Source organism: Lutra lutra, chromosome 4 (genome assembly GCF_902655055.1).
Source record: "Lutra lutra chromosome 4, mLutLut1.2, whole genome shotgun sequence".
Classification (NCBI taxonomy): Eukaryota; Metazoa; Chordata; class Mammalia; order Carnivora; family Mustelidae; genus Lutra; species Lutra lutra.
Window position 1 is genome coordinate 191825006 of NC_062281.1, and position 17726 is coordinate 191842731.

Below are 17726 nucleotides of genomic sequence, written 5' to 3' on the forward strand. Positions count from 1 at the left end.
TCTGCTAGCGCCCATGTGCCCACTACCTTGCCGGAATCAGTAGTTTGCTTATCCCTACAGTAGCCAGAGGGAATCTATTATAATGTAACTCAGTTACTTCTCTCTGCAAGACCCTATAGTGGCTTTTCTCTTATTTCAGTAAATGCTCCCAGCTTCCTCTCATCTCTGGCTTCCTTCTTGTCTCCACTGCTCTGGCCACCTTGGCCTTCTGCTGCTGTTTGGAAATGCCAGGCACGCTTCTGTCTCAGGCCTTCATTCTTGCTTTTCTCTCTGGCTGGAATGCTTTTCCCCGGGCTAATCACACAACTTGCTCACTTACTTTCTTTAAGTCAAATGACCTCTTATCAGTGATTACCATAAATAACTTAACAACCTTTCATCCTCTTTGCCTGGATTTGCTTTTCTCCATAGCACTTATCACCAGGTAGTAAACTGTGTATTTTCCTGTTTGTTTGCCTTCTCTCTCTCTCTTCCTTCTAAACTCTCAGCTCTGTCTGAGGTTAGAGATTTCATGTAGTCTGGTCACACATGGATATTTGCTGCGTTAGTGGAAGAAGTCACTGAGAGTCTGCTCCGGACTTTGTGTGCATTTGATGATCAGTGTTGGGGTCCAGGCCCTGGGACTCGCAGTATTCCCTGCTCACTCACTGCTTGCCTGCATCTGCAGTTGAGTAGATCTGGTGGCTCTTCTGTTTTTCTCTGACCGCAGGCCAACAGAGATGGCAGGGCAATACATGTGGTCAACCTAGAGAGTGTCACACCCAGTTAGAGTAGCTCACACATAGGGTGCCGGGTGGCTCAGTCGGTTAAGCTGCTGCCTTCAGCTCCCGTCCTGATCCCCGGGTTCTGGGATTGAGCCCCGCATTGGGCTCCCTGCTCAGGGGAGAGCCAGCTTCTCCCTCTTCCTCTGCCTGCTGCTCTGCCTACTTGTACTATCTATCTCTGTGTCAAATTAAAAAAAAAAAAAACAACAAAACAAAAACCTTTAGAATAGCTCACACATAGAAAATGGCCAGTTGAGTTTTGGCTTAGACTTCTTTTAGTCAGGGCTACTTTTTGTTTTCATCTAAGGGTCAGATTCTAAGTGTTTTTAGAAGGACTGCTCCAGTGAGTTTATGATTCTGTTTTTCCCTTGATGTAATTTGTACCCCTGGATTAGAAGTGTATTATGAATGCTTTTGGTTTTTCATATGTGTGTGAAGTATAATTGTATTAACTATAAAATTCACCTTGTCATTCCCTGCCATCAAATGCTGAGAGCTTCTGTGCCATGGTTGGGAATTACTTTGAATCTTGGAACCCTGCAGACTTAAAGCCACCCTGTCCATCTCACCTACTTTTGAACATGTTGGATAAAGGTGGTAAACCTGACTACATATTCCTGTGTATTAAAGATTGTTGTGGTCCAAAGAAGGTTCTCTTTCATTTCTAGCATTACATGAAATAAAACTTCTCCTTCTATATGTTTAATTAACTATGCTTTTACAGCTTTAAGAGGTGGTGTTAGTTCCAGAGGTAAGAGCTCATCCTTATTTTAGCCAGGTGTATCTTTTTTCTTAGCTGGAGTAAGCTTGAGCTTCTTCTTACTTGTTTGTAACACTGCTGTTTGGGTGTTTGAATAGCTTTATTGAAATATAATTCACATATAATCTACCCATTTAAATTATACATTTAATGGCTTTTAATTCACAGATAGGTGCAGCCATCACCACAGTCAATTCTAGAACATTTTTATCACTCCTAAAAGGATCCTAGTAACCATAGCAGTCCCATGACCCCCCAGCCCCAATGTGCTTTCTGTCTCTGTGGATTTGCCTTTCTTGGACAATCTGTGACTGGCTTTTCCCCCCATGTATCATAATGTTTTCCAGGTTTTATTCATGTTGTAACATCTATCAGTATTTTACTTCTTTTTATTGCTGAATAATGTTCTGTTGTGTGGATGTATTTTAGTCATCCCTCTGCTTAGGGTTCTATTTATGGCTGTGCTTTGTGAAAGTGAGCTTAGGAATTCTATCCCCTTTCGTATCAGGGGCTTGGATTCATAGGCATTTGGTTTCCCTTATACTTGGCATTGTGGACATCAGGTTTTCTCTTTAATTACATGGTAACAGAAGCATCCACTTGGCCCCATGATTAGGCAAGTCACAGACGAGTAATATTACTCCTAACAACCCTTCAGGGCTTGCCAGGAAACATCAAGGTTTTCAGGTATGTTACTTCTGTTTTCCCAATTCAGTGTCAGGGACCTGTGAAATGCTATTTCAGGCGGTGCTTTGAACTAGTCTAGCTTACTGCAGAGAACAAAGAACATGCCATCTTCGAGTTTTTGTAATGGTATTTGCTTTATGGATTGCATGTTACTTAAGCATAATTACGAACAAAACAACACACATGCTTAGCCCCTTGAAATGTCTGTGATAGAATTTATTTGTTTTAAAGCAGCTGTTCTCAACTGTAAGCAGCTTTGCTTCCCAGAGAATAGGTGTCAATATTTGGAGTTATTTTTTGTTGTCCTGATTGGAGCAGAGGGTTGTGATATTACAGCCTACGTGGGTCGAGACCCAGGGATAATACACAGGACAGCCTCCCCACAACAAAGGATGATTGGGCCCCAAATGTTTATCATGCCACAGTTGAGAAAGCCTGCTTTAGAGTGACCATTGAATTTTCTTTAATCCACTGAGCAGAAGTGACGTAGCTCTAGGCAGTGTGCAAGGCAAAAAATTCAGTGTGTATTTGGTAGAATTTCACATTTAACAGTGTAGGAAAGCAGTTGCTTATATTGAATGAGTTTGTGTGTTCTTGAAGGGATGATGAGTTATTTCCTTGTTGGAAACCTCCTTGGACACCTCATCTTTGGGAGTTCCTTACTCCTACTTCAGATAAAAAGAGTATATATTGTTTGTTATTTAAACAATTTAATTGAGTTGTTAATTGTAATCTAGAGTTTTGCTGTTTTGGGTGCCTTCCCCACCCTTTGCTGGTTCTTTGTTTTGTGATTGTTACGTGTTTTGGAAAGAAATTGTCAAGAGTCCACTAATCTTTATTCTTTCCACTTTTCCCCCAAGCTTCAGAGGGAGGAAATGTTACTCTAAGCATTACATCCACTTTTGAATAAGGGATAGTCATTCAGCGCTTCCTTCTGTTTTGATATCACAGAGGTCCCTCCCTGAATTTGACTAGTGCATCCCATCTCCCTTATGTTCTTTCAGTACTGGGTATGCTAACTCAGGATTGATTGAGTTTAAGTATTCATTAACCCCAAATGTAGAGAATTGTTGGAGTTGCGTGTACTGCCACTCATTCGCTTACATTGTTGAGCTTGTCAGGCGGAAGAACTTCACAACTCATTTATTTTTACACAGAAGAACTACTCTTAGTACCACATCAGTTTCGGGTAAAACATAGTCTTACCTCTGCATGGGGTCACAGACCTGCTGACCCCATATTTCAGTGTTACCTTGCAGGTGCGTAGGTGATTTTTCTGCCATATTTTGAAGTATTCTCTGCAGCAGGTTGTTGTTTATGAGAATACCGTAGTTCTTATCCAGTGAGGGCAAGTGTTGGAGTGACATTTCCCTTTCTAGAGCAAAAGTCATTAATTACATTTTCTCTCCCAGGATGTTGATATGAAAAGGAACAGGAGAAGAAAATTGGTTTCCTTTTGAAAGCAAGTTGCCCAACTGTAGCATGCCTTTTTGGTTTTCCTTGGCATGCAGGCTGCAGCTGCTTCTCTTAGAGGCAGGGCCCGGAAGATGGGGCATCTTCTGCATTTGGACCATCTCATTTTGTTCCTAAAGGAGAATGCTAAATGCGGAAATGGCAAAGGCAGAAGTTCTTGGGGTGCTTTGGTTCCTGATCTAGGCTTTCAGAGACAGGGGATTGGAAAGCAAGCTTGTTCAGCTGGAACTAACAACTCCTAGTCTCCAGTCAAACAAGGTCAATGTTTCCAAAATGTTCCTTTTGTCTCAAGAGCCTTCAGTGACACCTGTATGCTTAGCCTGTTGTTTTGGATAACTTAGCTTTTAAGGATGGATAATTTAAGGCAATATGGCCTTGTGGTTAAGAGTATAGGCCCCAGGGGCGCCTGGGTGGCTCAGTGGGTTAAGCCGCTGCCTTCGGCTCAGGTCATCATCTCAGGGTCCTGGGATCGAGTCCCGCATCGGGCTCTCTGCTCGGCAGGGAGCCTGCTTCCTCCTCTCTCTCTCTGCCTGCCTCTCTGTCTACTTGTGATCTCTCTCTGTCAAATAAATAAATAAAATCTTAAAAAAAAAAAAAAAAAAAAGAGTATAGGCCCCAGAGGCTACGGCCTGGTTATATATCCTAGATCTAATACATAATTGTGTGATTTTGGTCTACTTGCTCAGCTTCTCTGTGGTTGCTTTTGCATTGGAAAATGTACATAACAATTGTACCTATTGAACAGAGTTAGGTTGGTCATATGTCCTGGTTTACACGTTTTTTTTTCTTGAATAATTACTAATCTGGTGAGGATTAAATGGATTAATGTGTAAAATGCTTAGTGCATATTAAGTGCTCAGTGAGTGATAGTTGCTTTATTATTTTAGGAACCTCCATTAACTATCCTCCCTACATGCCCCTCCCCCAGCCCATTTCCTACTGGTTTTTCCCTGTAGTTCCCATTAAGGATGGTGATTAATCCACCATTCTTCTTACTGTACTTCTTTGTACCTGAAATGTTTTCTATATCATTTTGCTCATCCCTACCCTGTTCAGGGTTTATGATCCAGCCCAAGTACCACTTCACTTGTTTGCTCATGAAATATTTTCTTTCCCAAATAAAATCTTATCATAGTGCTCTCTTGACTTATCTAGCTCATGTGTGAAACGGAGGGCAGGAAAAGATGATTTATTGCTTATCTTTGCATACCAGGCAGAGTTAGGATTTGAGAAATCTGAGAATACTAGAGGGGGCAAAAACAGTCAAGGGTCAACTTCTCATGGAGCTTCTAGCTTCTGGACAGCTGCTCATCAAGTCACACAAATAAATGTGAACTTACGGTTGTAGAAAGTGTTGCAAAGGGATTTAACCTAATCATTTTTGGACAGGAAAAGACATCTCAAGGAAGTTGTTGCTGAGCTGCGACCTGAAGGAAGAGTAGGAGACACATAGGCCAAGAAAGGAGAGAAGCATCACAGACCAAAGGAAGAACCTGAGCAGAGTACTCGCTCCAGGCAGGGGGGAGTGTGGTGTATTCAGGGAACTGAGGGAAGGAATGCCAGAGTGGTGTGAAATGAGTCAGATAAGAAGATGAAGGGCTTGGAGCATCTGTGTGGCTTAGTCAGAGGAGCATGCAGTTCTTGGTCTTGGGGGATTATGAGTTTAAGCCCCATATTAGAGGTAGAGATAACTTAAGAAAACATTAGAAAAAATAAAAGGGCCTTGTAGATCATGTTATGATTTGGGTTTTTAGCTGACAGAAGTGGGAAGTCATTGAATGACCATTTTTAAGGTGTGATTGACATAATCATATCAGCCTTTTGAGAGGTGCACCCTGGCTGGAGTGTAGAAGGAGAACTGTAAGGGCTCACAGGAGTGGATTTGAAGAGAAGCCAGTTGAAGTGGTCCAGAAAAGCCATCCTAGAAGCTGTAACTGAGGTTGTGGTGTTGGAGGTGTCCTGAAGTAGAGGAGGTTGAGAGAAATTTGTAAGGTAACAGTGCCAGGGTGGGTTGATGCTAGGATGAAAGGTGGGCACTAATGATGCTGCCTGGTTGTCTAGCCGGCATGACAAGGATGAGGAGGGGCACCAGTCACTGAGAGTGACCATTTAGAAGAGGGGCTCATTTGGGGCCAGAGCATGCCTTTAGTTTGGATATGTTGAGGTACCTTTGAGATCTCCAGGAGGAGACTTCAGGTGGACAGTTTTCATTCTGTCGAGGTTTGGTAGACATGTCCGTTTGTGGTCACTTGTGTGTTTGTGTTACCTGTGGGCTGGTGGACGTGTATGAGATTGATGAGGATAGAAGTCGAGGATGAGAAAGGGGACACTGTGCCCTGTAGAACTCCTGCTCTGGCTGGTGGGGGGGGGGTACTGGAGGCAGAGGATCAGGTTGATAGACCCAGGAGAGGACTGTGCCAGGTAAGCCAAAGGCGAGCAGCCTTTCCAGAAGGAGGGTGTGTGTTCAGCTGAGTGGTCAAATGATAATGAGGTTGACACTCTACAGTGGGTTTGGTACAGAGAGGAAATTGCTGTAATGGGAGTTGTTCCAGTAAACATGATATGCTAGCCATGGTCCTTGTCAGTTAGTGGAGAACGGCCATAGGCTAGCAGTGCATGATGGCAATGGGATGAGCAAGGGCCCTTTTACAGGCAGAATGGGGAGTACTGGGAGCCTTCCTGGAGTGAGGCGGCAGAAATGCCTGAGGCCCTGAAGGTGAGCTGAGGTTTAGGCAGATCAAGGGGAGGTGGTGAGTATTCTAAGCACATGGGTTCCTGAGATGGAAGGAAGTGCTTTGAGGGGGTTAGTTTTTTTTTTTTTTTTGGGGGGGGGGTAACATCTGTTTTTTTATTGAGTCAATCAATATATTGGGAATTTAGCAGCAAGTTAATGGCAAGCAGTTACAAAATCTCCTATTTTTCTACATTTAAAATAAGTTATCTTAAATACTCTATAGCAACGGAGAGGGAGCTGGAGAAGCCATGGGACAGTCAGGACGTGAGGTTCTCTCCAGTGTTTGGAAGTGAATTGTACTTTTTTTTTTTTAAATTTTTAAAAAATTTTGTGTATTTATTTGACAGACAGAGATCACAGGTAGGCAGAGAGGCAGACAGAAAGAGAGAGGAAGCAGGCTCCCCGCTGAGCAGAGAGCGTGATGTGGGGCTCTATCCTAGGACCCTGGGATTATGACCTGAGACATAGGCCGAGGCTTTAACCCACTGAGCCACCCAGGCACCTCTGAATTGTACTTTAAAGGCTGGATTGTGTTAGGGTGTGAATTATATCTGTGTAAAGCTGTTTAAAAAGAGTGGTGCAGTGTCAGACATGCTGGCTGGCTGCATTGCGGGGTGAATTGGAAGGAGGGCAAAAAACAAAATTTTAGTGGCAGAGATCAGTTAGAAGGCAGTTGTATTAGTCTCTGTGAAAGATGTTGATGCCTTGTCACTGAATCGGGGGGAGCAGCAGTAGATAACATTATAGAGATATTCAGGCTGTGACTGGTGGACCCTAAGAGCTGAGCCAAATGCTTGCTGTGTGGTTGGGAATTTGACAAACAAATATTTCTTGATGTGGTTGAATGAGGAAGAATTAATTGTCCTTCACTAGCTGCATTTGGTGAGTCAAGTGTCCTATAGAATTTGGCTTGAGTAACTGGGATTATTAGCATTCAGGGAGTGAGACCTCAGGAGGAAGTGGCAACTTTTCATGGACAAGTGAGATTTATATGATCCCAGAGAGGATCTTTTTGAATTTTTGTCATTTGTAGTCCATTTTACACACTTTAGTTCTCAGTCGTACAGTAGAATGCCCTCACCCCCAGCCCGCGCCCAAAGAGGCACTAAACTGTGGAGGGTAGGGGTGATGTTTGGCTACATTTGTATCTTGCATAGCACGATATACTATTGGGTATTATCTACTGGTGAGAGTTTGCATCTGGAAAGCACTTCACAGTCTGTAAGTGCATATGCATAAGGTATGCTTAATTAACTTAATTCTCAAAGCAGTTCTGGGAGGTCACTGGTGATTGTCCTTATTTTACAGCAGTGAAACGGGTTTGGAGAGGTAGAGTGATTTGCCCAAGGCAGTTCAGTACATAGCAGTGCCAAGATCTTGGGTCTTGGCTTTTCAGTCCAGTTCTGACATGGGTCTAACCTCCTGAGACTGCTTAAATAGGGTCAGGAAATGGTTTTCTTAAAATGAGATTTGGGCCCTGAGCATGACAGGAATTTTAGCATTTTCTGAATCAGTTCTGTTAAGTCGTGTTGAGGGGTTTGTGAGCGGTTGTTGGCTTCGCTTTAAGAGGCAAACGATGTTTATGCGGAGGGTGAACTAGCTGAAGTTATAAAGAGTAGTAGTTCTGTATCACTGACTCTTGAAGGCCTTTGATTTTGAGAAGATGAGAGCACAGCTAGGCTGGCTGACCAGATTTTTATCAGTCAAGGTAAAATGATGAAGTGCAACCTGATAAATGTGGGAACTACTGAGAAGAATACATGTTTTTTTATTAGTCCTAGGGGTGCTGCTTTTGGAAATTTGTAAGTTGCACGTCTGTTTTGAATATGCTCTCCACTCAAGCATGAGTACTAAAGGTTTTTGTGGGTCTAAAAAATTTTATCAGAAAAGCTATGCACATTCACTTCCTTGGTGATCTCATTCAATCTCATGGCTTTAAAAACGAAATTAAAAAGTAAATCTTTATCTCCAGCATGGACCTCTGCCTACTGAAAATCTTTGTGTGCTTTTTTTTTTTTAAAAAGATTTTATTTATTTATTTGACAGAGAGATCACAAGCAGGCAGAGAGGCAGGCAGAGAGAGAAGAGGAAGCAGGCTCCCTGCTGAGCAGAGAGCCCGATTCGGGGCTCGATCCCAGGACCCTGAGATCGTGACCTGAACCGAAAGCAGCGGCTTAACCCACTGAGCCACCCAGGCGCCCCCTTTGTGTGCTTTTTATAAGCCTCTCAAACTTAGCATGTTCGTACCTGAGCTCTTAATCTTTCTTCCAAAACTCATACAATGCCTGCTTCATCATCCAGCTGCTCATGCCAGAACACTTGGAGTTGTTCCTGGCTTCTTTCCGTCACACCTCACCTCCCAGTTTGTCAGCACATCCAATTTGACACTTACCTTAAAAATACACAGAAAATAAGACTCCTCCCCTTCTCTGCCCCTGCCGTGCTAGTCGGTCCCAGCTACCTCTGCCTCTTACCTGGCTTATTATATAGTAAGCCTCCTCCCTCACTGGTCTTCATGCTGTAACCCCTGCATCCCTTTAGGTTTTTTCTCAATGATTAGAGTGATCTTAAACATAGTCAGATCATGTCTTTCTCTGTTACTCAGATCCCTGCAGTAGCTGAAGTGTCATTCGAGTCACTTCATGTCACTTCACGGCACTTGAGTAAAGGCTCCAGAGTCCTTACACTGGCTTACAAGGCAGGATTCAGCCCCCCCTTCACCTCTCTGAACTCATCTCCTTCCACTTTCCCTCTTCTTCATGCCACTGCAGCCCCACTGGCCTCCTGGATCTTGTGTGTGCTCAGCTCACTTCTGCCTCTGGACATTTGCACCTCCTCCCCCTCTGCTGGAAAGAGCTCCCTTCATGTACCCTCAAGGCTTTAACACTCTTGCTTGGGGCAAAGCCCAAGGCCTTCTTTGCAAGTCTCCCACACTGAGTCCCGTCCCACCCCCCATTGGATTCCTTATTTAAGATCTTCTCATATTATATACATATCATTCTTTTGATTATGGTGTCTTTCCATTCCCTGGACCATCAGCTCCACAAGAGCAGGGAAGTTTGTGTGTGGTTCTCTCCTGCTTTCCTCAAACCTAGAGCAGTAACTAGTACACAATAGGCATTTGGTAGACATTTGTTCAGTGAATAGACTTGTGAATCTGAACATGTTCTAGATTAGATTTTCTTTTTTCTTTTGTTTTTAAAGTATTTTATAGTGGTACGTGGGTGGCTCAGGAAATTAAACATCCAACTCTTGATTTTGGCTTAGGTCATGATCCTTGGGGTTGTGGGATGGAGCCCTGCATGGGTCTCTGAGCTCAGTGGGGAGTCCGCTTGGAATTCTCTCTCCCTCTGCCCTCCCCCGCAACTCGTGTGTGAGTGCACCTCGCTTTTGCTCTCTCAAATAAATAAAAAAATAAAATCTTAAAAAGTATCTTATACTGGTTTTTGTTTAACTGGGTTGAGCAAGTGAATCAACAGAAATACCTTCAATATTTTTGTCTTTGTTACTGGATAAAAATTTCTTTTGGGGAAGGGAAGGGCGAAGTGAGTGTGTTTCCTAAATCTGTCTGTGCAAATTATCAGCCTGGATGCATGCAGGAAAAGTTAGCACCAATGAAGAGCTGGTGACGTTGGGGCACAGATTACAACCCGAGTAGTATGTTATAATTGGGTCGGATGGGGTTTACTTTGGCAGAATCATTGGCTGTATGGCTTCATGCACATGATTTCTTCTCAGTTTCCCTTCTGTAGTCTATAAAGTGGGGATGGTGACTTCTGTCAAGTTCACTGAGCTGTTGAGAAAGAACTGAATGAGGTCATGGCAGGAACCTGCTCTATAAACCCCTTATTGTTAACAAAAATGCTATTGTATTGGTAGATCATTTCTAGCAAATTGAAGTGACATCTACACTTGTCATTGCCATCTGGTTTCTCTTTGGGTTCCTTTCCTCAAATGTCACATTATTATTGTGTGTTGGTCATTGTATAATGAGGCTTAGAAAAAATCTGATTAATATGGTAAATGCAGAGGGAAAAAAATACATCCCTGTTGCACTGTGTTTTAGAGTCAAATGTAATTGGTAATTGGTTGACTTTTGCTTTGGATTATCACTATTCTTAGTTACCTGAAAGTTTTGGATATACACACGGGGTTTTATTTTGTGGATTCCCTCTGTTGTTTCTTGAATTTTTCTTTCTTGCTTAGTCTTGGCAGAAATAACTCAAATTTCTTTGTAAATAGAAGCTAGTATATATGATTTTGTAAGGAGTAGTTGAATGTACAACATGGACTTAATATTTCTTTCCTTTTTGAATACTGAAATAATATTTTTACATAATTTTCTGGTTTCGTTAACCCTGGAGAGAATGCTCTTTTTCTTAAATTCATCAGTTGTCTGCCCTTGAGCTATATCTGAGAAGTTTTGAGCCTAAGCTGCTTGTTCTTTTTAGATTCCAAGTAGACCTTGTTATGTTTTTTAGTGTCAAAGAGGAACGCTTTTAAAAACGGTGTTTGCTAATAGTTTTCTTTCTTGCATGATTGGCTTGTTCATGCTTTAAACTTCAGCCCAGTAGAGAAAGTAGTATGTCTCCTTGCGTATTTTCAGTTGCTAATACTAGTGGCCTACAGGGACTTGGGAGTATATTACTGTCTGTTTAGCAGATTATTCATCTAGGTAAAACTTCTGCAGGCACTAGGATAATTTTTCATTTTCTTGAAATATGAATAGAAAATTGAAATCCTATCTAGAAGCCTATTTCCTATGTAGAAGGAAGTAATCGAAGTCTGTGCTACACGCTTTCTCTCTTCTGACTTTAAGTTGTCAGCATTATTACTTCTTTATAGGTCTGTCTTCCATAGGTGCTTGTGAATATTTTATATTTTCTTGAATGTCTGAGGATATTTGAAGTGCTTATGGAGAGGTCTTTTATGGTGTCAGAGTTGACCTAAGAGCTTTTTAGAGAGAGTATATGATCATTTTTGATGGTTTTGGCATGACCAAATAGAATTTTCTCTGTGTTTAAGGCATGTAATTGCAAGTTGATTTGTTTGTTATTGTCTGAATAAAGAGGACCAATCTTTTGTTTGTTTGCATATGTCGTTTTCTGTCTGGCCCTAGTAACATAAGAAGCAGATGGTTCTCATATTGACCAGTTGTTTGCTTTTTTTGGGGGGGGGGGCACTAGAGCATTGAGGGCAAGGACTCTTGAGTTTTTCCCTCATTGTGTCTTCAGTTCCAAACACCTGGCATGTAGATAGTATTTAGTATAGATTGTTCAACAAATGAGAGATGTTGAGGAAGATGATTCAGGATGGCAAAAGATAAATTACTGGTAATTATGACTGTCCTAAAACTGACTTGTAAACAAAATAGTCCATATCCATCTGTCATTGTCCTCCCCTCACCCTATAAAATTTTTACAAGAATTGTGTTGGGTTGAGATTGGAGAGTCTCTCTTCTCATCGTAAAGTCTTAAAAACTTCAGTCTTTCCTTGTTGGGCTTAGTTCTAGAGAGTAGTTTACTAGGGAAGTTATAAATAGTGGAAATTTGAAAGCATGTAAAAACCACCTAATATTCCCTAAAGATGGAAGATTGTTTTTGGAAGCTGTTTTGTTAAGGCAGAGATAATTCAGATATACCATTTTTCCTGGAAAATAACTAGAGCAGTAGATTTGGAAGATGGGAAGAATTGCAATCGAAGGCAAGACTCTTGCTTTGAGGGTCATCACTTTTATTTGAGTCAATGCCTGTGTTTATTCTTGAGAGGAGCTCTGGAAATTTGGAGATGTGGCTGGAAAGAGTTTTCAGAAGATAGTTCCCTGTGAGAGACATCTTGAGACATTTTTCCAGGCTATCCAAAAATTTTTTTTAACACCCCCTCCCCCCCAGTGTTAATACTTTTAGTATATAGGTTCTTGCCCTTGTAAATTAATATTGTGGGTTATGAAGCTCCTTTTATGTAATTATACCCATTATATATTGAGTATTAGGTATGTGTTACTTTTTCCTTCAAAAGAAGAGAACAATTGATGAACAGAAAGTGTGGTTTACTATTATGCATTGAGATGTTTTCGTTATTGGTGTGGTAGTAAATCCCAAGCCATATACTAGCTGAGGCCAAAAGCTTCACATACTTAAACTTTGTATCACTTGTCCTAACTTTTTTCCAATGGTTTGGCAGGTTTTTGGGGCTAAAACATGAGTAAGTAAGAGATTTATTTAACAAAGCATTATTTTAGGAAGGAAATATGAGAAAATGTTAAAGTAAAATCAGTTTCTCTTTCTCTCTTTTCTTGCCTAGCGTTTTTGAAACGTTGGGGTAGTTGGAGTGGTTGGATTTTCCCTGGAATTGAGTGAGAAATTCAGAAGACTGAAGCCCAGGCTTACTGTCTACCTTTCACGGAGGCCTAGCCGTGAGAGGACAGAAGAAGGCACGTGGAGAATCATGACAGCTGATAAAGACAAAGACAAAGATAAAGAGAAGGACCGGGACCGAGATCGGGACCGAGAGAGAGATAAACGAGACAAAGCAAGAGAGGGTGAGAATTCAAGACCACGCAGGAGCTGCACCTTGGAAGGAGGAGCCAAAAATTATGCTGAGAGTGACCACAGCGAAGATGAGGATAATGACAATAATAGTGCCACCACGGAGGAGTCCACGAAGAAGAACAAAAAGAAACCACCGAAAAAAAAATCTCGTTATGAAAGGACAGACACTGGCGAGATAACCTCTTACATCACTGAGGATGATGTCGTCTATAGACCAGGAGGTAAGGAGCACAGTGTTTGTGGTGGCGAAATGTCATCTGCATTTACAGGCCTCTTCACACGTTAGGGGAAGACAGGGGACCCAGAGAAGTAGAGAGTAGTTTTGGGTTGAAAAAAAATCAAGGTAGGAAACACATTGACCCACTTCGGCGCAGTTGGATGCGCTGGCTTCTTGCTCGTGTCTCCCTCAACTTGGTCTTTTGTCCCGGTTAGTGCATTTGTCAGTTTCTTTCTTTTTGTCCTTGTATTGTGGCTTCTTTCACTTCACCATCTATTCAGTAGATCCCATAGTTTGATTGCTTCCTTGCCCTTTATGTTCAACACAGTTAGGCAGTGGCGACCCTGCAGAGTGGAACGCATGGTAGGATAAGTAAACCTTAGTGAAGATTCTCAGGAGCGGGCTGTTTCCCATGAGCTGCAGCAGTGAGCAGAAGCTGAAGAAGTATCTTTAAAGGCCTTCAGACTAAAGTTCATTTCTCCTGATAACCTCCTTTTCCAAGGAACTGAGCTTCAGAATCTCTAACCAGTGATAGTAGATGAAGACAACTAACTTGCTTTCTTTTCCAGAAAATGTACTATAATTTACTCAGTGTATCGAGGCTTATAGCATTGTTCAGAGAGAGACAGACTCAGCCTTCAGATGAGATGCAGGGAAACCAGTAATTGAGAACCTGTTGGACACCCATAAAACTACCCCCCCAAAGATTTATTTATTTCTTTGAGAGAGAGGAAGAGAAAGTACATGCATGAGTTGCGGGGAGGGGCAGAGAGCGGAAGAGAGAGAATCCCAGGCGGACTCCCCGCTGAGCTGGACTTAGGCTGTATCCTGTGACCCCAGCTGAAATCACAAGTCGGAGGCTCAACCAGCTGAGCCACCCAGGCACCCCACAGAACTTTTCTTTTTTCATGTCATGTGTTGTGTGTGTTAAAGTTTTTTTCTTACAGAAGTCAGTAAAACCAGCTAAAATCATTTGAATTGCTTATGATGCTGAGAAGTGACATGAATTTCATGAGGTATAATTAAGAGATCAGAAGCCTCCCAGTTCGCTGTTCTTCCAGGGAAGGAGGGTAAAGAAATTAGGTTATGTTGTTGACGTTGTATAGTTGTTTTACCAAGGAATACCGTAACTTTTCTGAACTTTGTGTAAAGTACCAGATTTTTTTTTATTCCTATATAGGAATTTGTTTTAAATTTCAAAAGAGGGCGCCTGGGTGGCTCAGTGGGTTAAGCCGCTGCCTTCAGCTCAGGTCATGATCTCGGAGTCCTGGGATCGAGTCCCGTATCGGGCTCTCTGCTCAGCAGGGAGCCTGCTTCCTCCTGTCTCTCTGCCTGCCTCTCTGCCTGCTTGTGATCTCTCTCTGTCAAATAAATAAATAAAATCTTTAAAAAAAAAATAAATAAATTTCAAAAGATAAGAACAGTGTCAGAACTTACCTAGATAAACTTCTAGTCACAAGTATAGTTTATTGATGATTAACTGAGAAGATACTTATGTGGCATGAAAATATAGCAGTAGGTTTTAGGCGAGCTAGAGCTCTGCGGGGGAGATCAAGTAATGTGTGTATTACAGTATTGTTAGGGTCTGTGATTTAGAAGACTCAGATACTGGACAGTAAGAATACCTGAGCTGCTGAAGAATATCTCCTTTCAGAGTTACCGCACATTACATGCTATTGACCTATTCAATTCTAAATTGTGAGAAAGGAACAGAATGTGTTAACTTCTTTAGATACAGATTATAGTATCATAAATAAGGAAAATATTCAAAATAAGGAAAGATCTTACTTGTTTTCCTTTTCTCATGATACATAACAAGTCAGTGTGGTTATGTGATTGTCTGGATCATTGTCAAAAGGCCTGCTGCCTTGTGCGGTACTGAATGCCCACCTTTCTCAGGGGAATGTTACTCCTGTGTCAGTGGCGATGCTTTCCTCAAATATTTGTAGTCAGACACGTATGGGAAGTGCTGTACATACTGTCCCTGTCATAAGAGATTCATAGTTAATGACCCTGAGAAGTCCTGCAGTTCTGGTAACCTTTGTAACGTTAAAAAAAAAAAACCCAAAACCCCACCAAATCTGCTGTTTATTCCCCATTATGGGATTGTGGCACCTGTTTCTGCTGATTATTTCCCTAAGAGAAACCAGTTTTGAGGAGGTGGCTTTGGGAGCCATTACACATTGATCTTGCACCTTCTAGTGGATAGTAGAAGCCCTTCCTGCTTGATGTGTGGAAGAGTGTGTGAAGGGGTGTCAGTTGGGGCTTATTTACAGTGAGTTTTTAAGGGTTTTGGAGTTGAACTGAGTAATTTATGAAGGCAGGCATTGTTTCGTAAATCTGAGGACCTTTGTGAAATATGAAAAAGATAGGCTCTCTCCGGAAGCTACATATGCTACAAAGAATCGATGAAAACCAAAAGTAATGTGAAAGTTTTTTGTGACACTCAGAGCATAACCACTTTGTGTGAGGTGCCCCTTGTACTCAGGTGCTGACAGTATTATGACCTGGGGTTTGCACAGGTCCAGTGGATGTGTGACTCCTCGGTAAGGAGACTGACCTTGGCCTCTCCGTGTTCTTCAGATTATTTAGTCTGAAAAGAATGGGATTTTATTGAAAAAATGGATATTATTCGGAATTTCTCACTAGCTAAATTTTATTCTCATCATGGTTACAACTAGCTCTTGTTTGCCCCTGGTCCTCATCTCTGGAGTTATTTTTCTTTTGTCCTCATGAGCTCAGCATGATGGACTTGAAGTTACTTATTGCCCCTCTGTTACCTTCTGCCTTAGGCCATTTGCACTTGCAACTTGCTGTTGCCTCAGGCTAGTGAACCCCTCTTGCATATACACACAGACAGACATACTTAATTCCTGTCCTTTTTTTCAGTGCTCCCCTTTCAGTGTTACTGCTTTTCCTCTCCCAGAACTTACAATCAATAATTTTCTTCTTATTTCTGTTCTTTTAGGATTCATAACTGTGTCCTCTGTAAAGGGTAGAAAGTCTGTTTTTTTGCTTATCATTGAAATCCTGTCTATGACAGTAATGTACATATAGTGTGTATTTTTAAATATTTGTTGAATAAATAAATTTCTGAAAACTTTTCAAACATTTATTGACTGATTAATGATGTCAGAGTTAGAATAATGGGATGGATGAGTGAATAATGGAGTAAGTTGGAATATGGAAGTCTATCTTGAATCATTTATTTACCAATGAATGATTTAACTGACTTGTTATAAGAACCAAAACAAAAACCTTGTGGGGCTCTATTATATATTGCCCCATGTCTAATCTAACTTCTTTGTTGTCTGTCAACTGTTACTCTACTTTTGAGATGACTGTCCCGGTAACAAATTGATTTATTACACAGCTATGTGCAGCCAGATTTCCCTTATGGGCTTCCTTAGCATAGGATATTGATTTCTAAAGTTTGCTGTAGGTGGCATATTAATTTCTTTCCACTGTTTTCTCCCCCTCCCCTCCCAGCTTTACTGAAATATAATTGACATCTAATGTTGTTCAAGATGTACAATGTAGGGGCGCCTGGGTGGCTCAGTGGATTAAGCCGCTGCCTTCGGCTCAGGTCATGATCTCAGGGTCCTGGGATCGAGTCCCGCATCGGGCTCTCTGCTCAGCAGGGTGCCTGCTTCCCTCTCTCACTCTCTCTCTCTCTGCCTGCCTCTCCGTCTACTTGTGATCTCTCTCTGTCAAATAAAAAAAAAAGATGTACAATGTAGTCATTTTAAATATGTGTATATTGCAAAATGATTACCACAGTAAGGCTAGTTAACACACCTGTCACCACATGTAGGTACGTGTGTGTGTGTGTGGTGAGAACTTTTAAAATTTGTTCTCTTAATAACTTTCATGCATACAGTGCAGTATTGTTAACTGCAGTCATTTGTGCTGTACGTAATATCCCCAGAACTTTTTCATCTCGTAACTGGAAGTTTGTATCCTTTGACCACCTCCACCCTTTCCCTCGATTCCCTCCCAACCTTCCACCCTCTCCTGTGGCAACCACTAATCTGATCTTTGTTTCCATGAGTTTGGTGTTTTTAGATTCCACATATAAGTGACACCATGCAGTATTTGTCTTTTTTTGTCTCTTTGATTTAGCGTGATGCCCTTAAGGTTCATGTAGCTGTCAGGATCCCTCTCTCCCCTGCCCCTTTTTTGTGGTAGGGTAATATGTATCTGTATACCACGTTTTCTGTATCCATTTATCCATTTGTGGCCACTTAGGGTGTGAATAATGTTGCAGGGAACATAAGGGTGTGGATATCTCTTCTAGATAGTCATTTCAATTCCTTCAGCTAAATTTCCAGAAGTGGAATTGCTGGATTGTATGGTGATTCTATTTTTAGTTTTTTGAGTGAGTTTTTCCGTAGTGAGTACCAGTACCCATTTACATTCTTACCAATAGTGTATTCACTATTTTCAGTTAGATACTATGATTTTTTTTTTTATTCCTGATCAGGTAGAACAGTCAAAAATTAAATTCAAATTATTTTAAATTCAAATTATTCAAAATAAA

General features: G+C 41.5%; 1 protein-coding gene across 1 annotated transcript in view; it reads left to right on the top strand.

Annotated features, from left to right (window-relative positions):
- Positions 1-17726, top strand: part of RERE (arginine-glutamic acid dipeptide repeats) — a 445015-nt gene that overhangs the window by 170432 nt on the left and 256857 nt on the right. The window contains 1 exon segment of the mRNA XM_047724025.1: positions 12722-13190. Within this exon segment, the coding sequence (XP_047579981.1) occupies positions 12866-13190 (325 nt within the window). The 5' untranslated portion in view covers positions 12722-12865.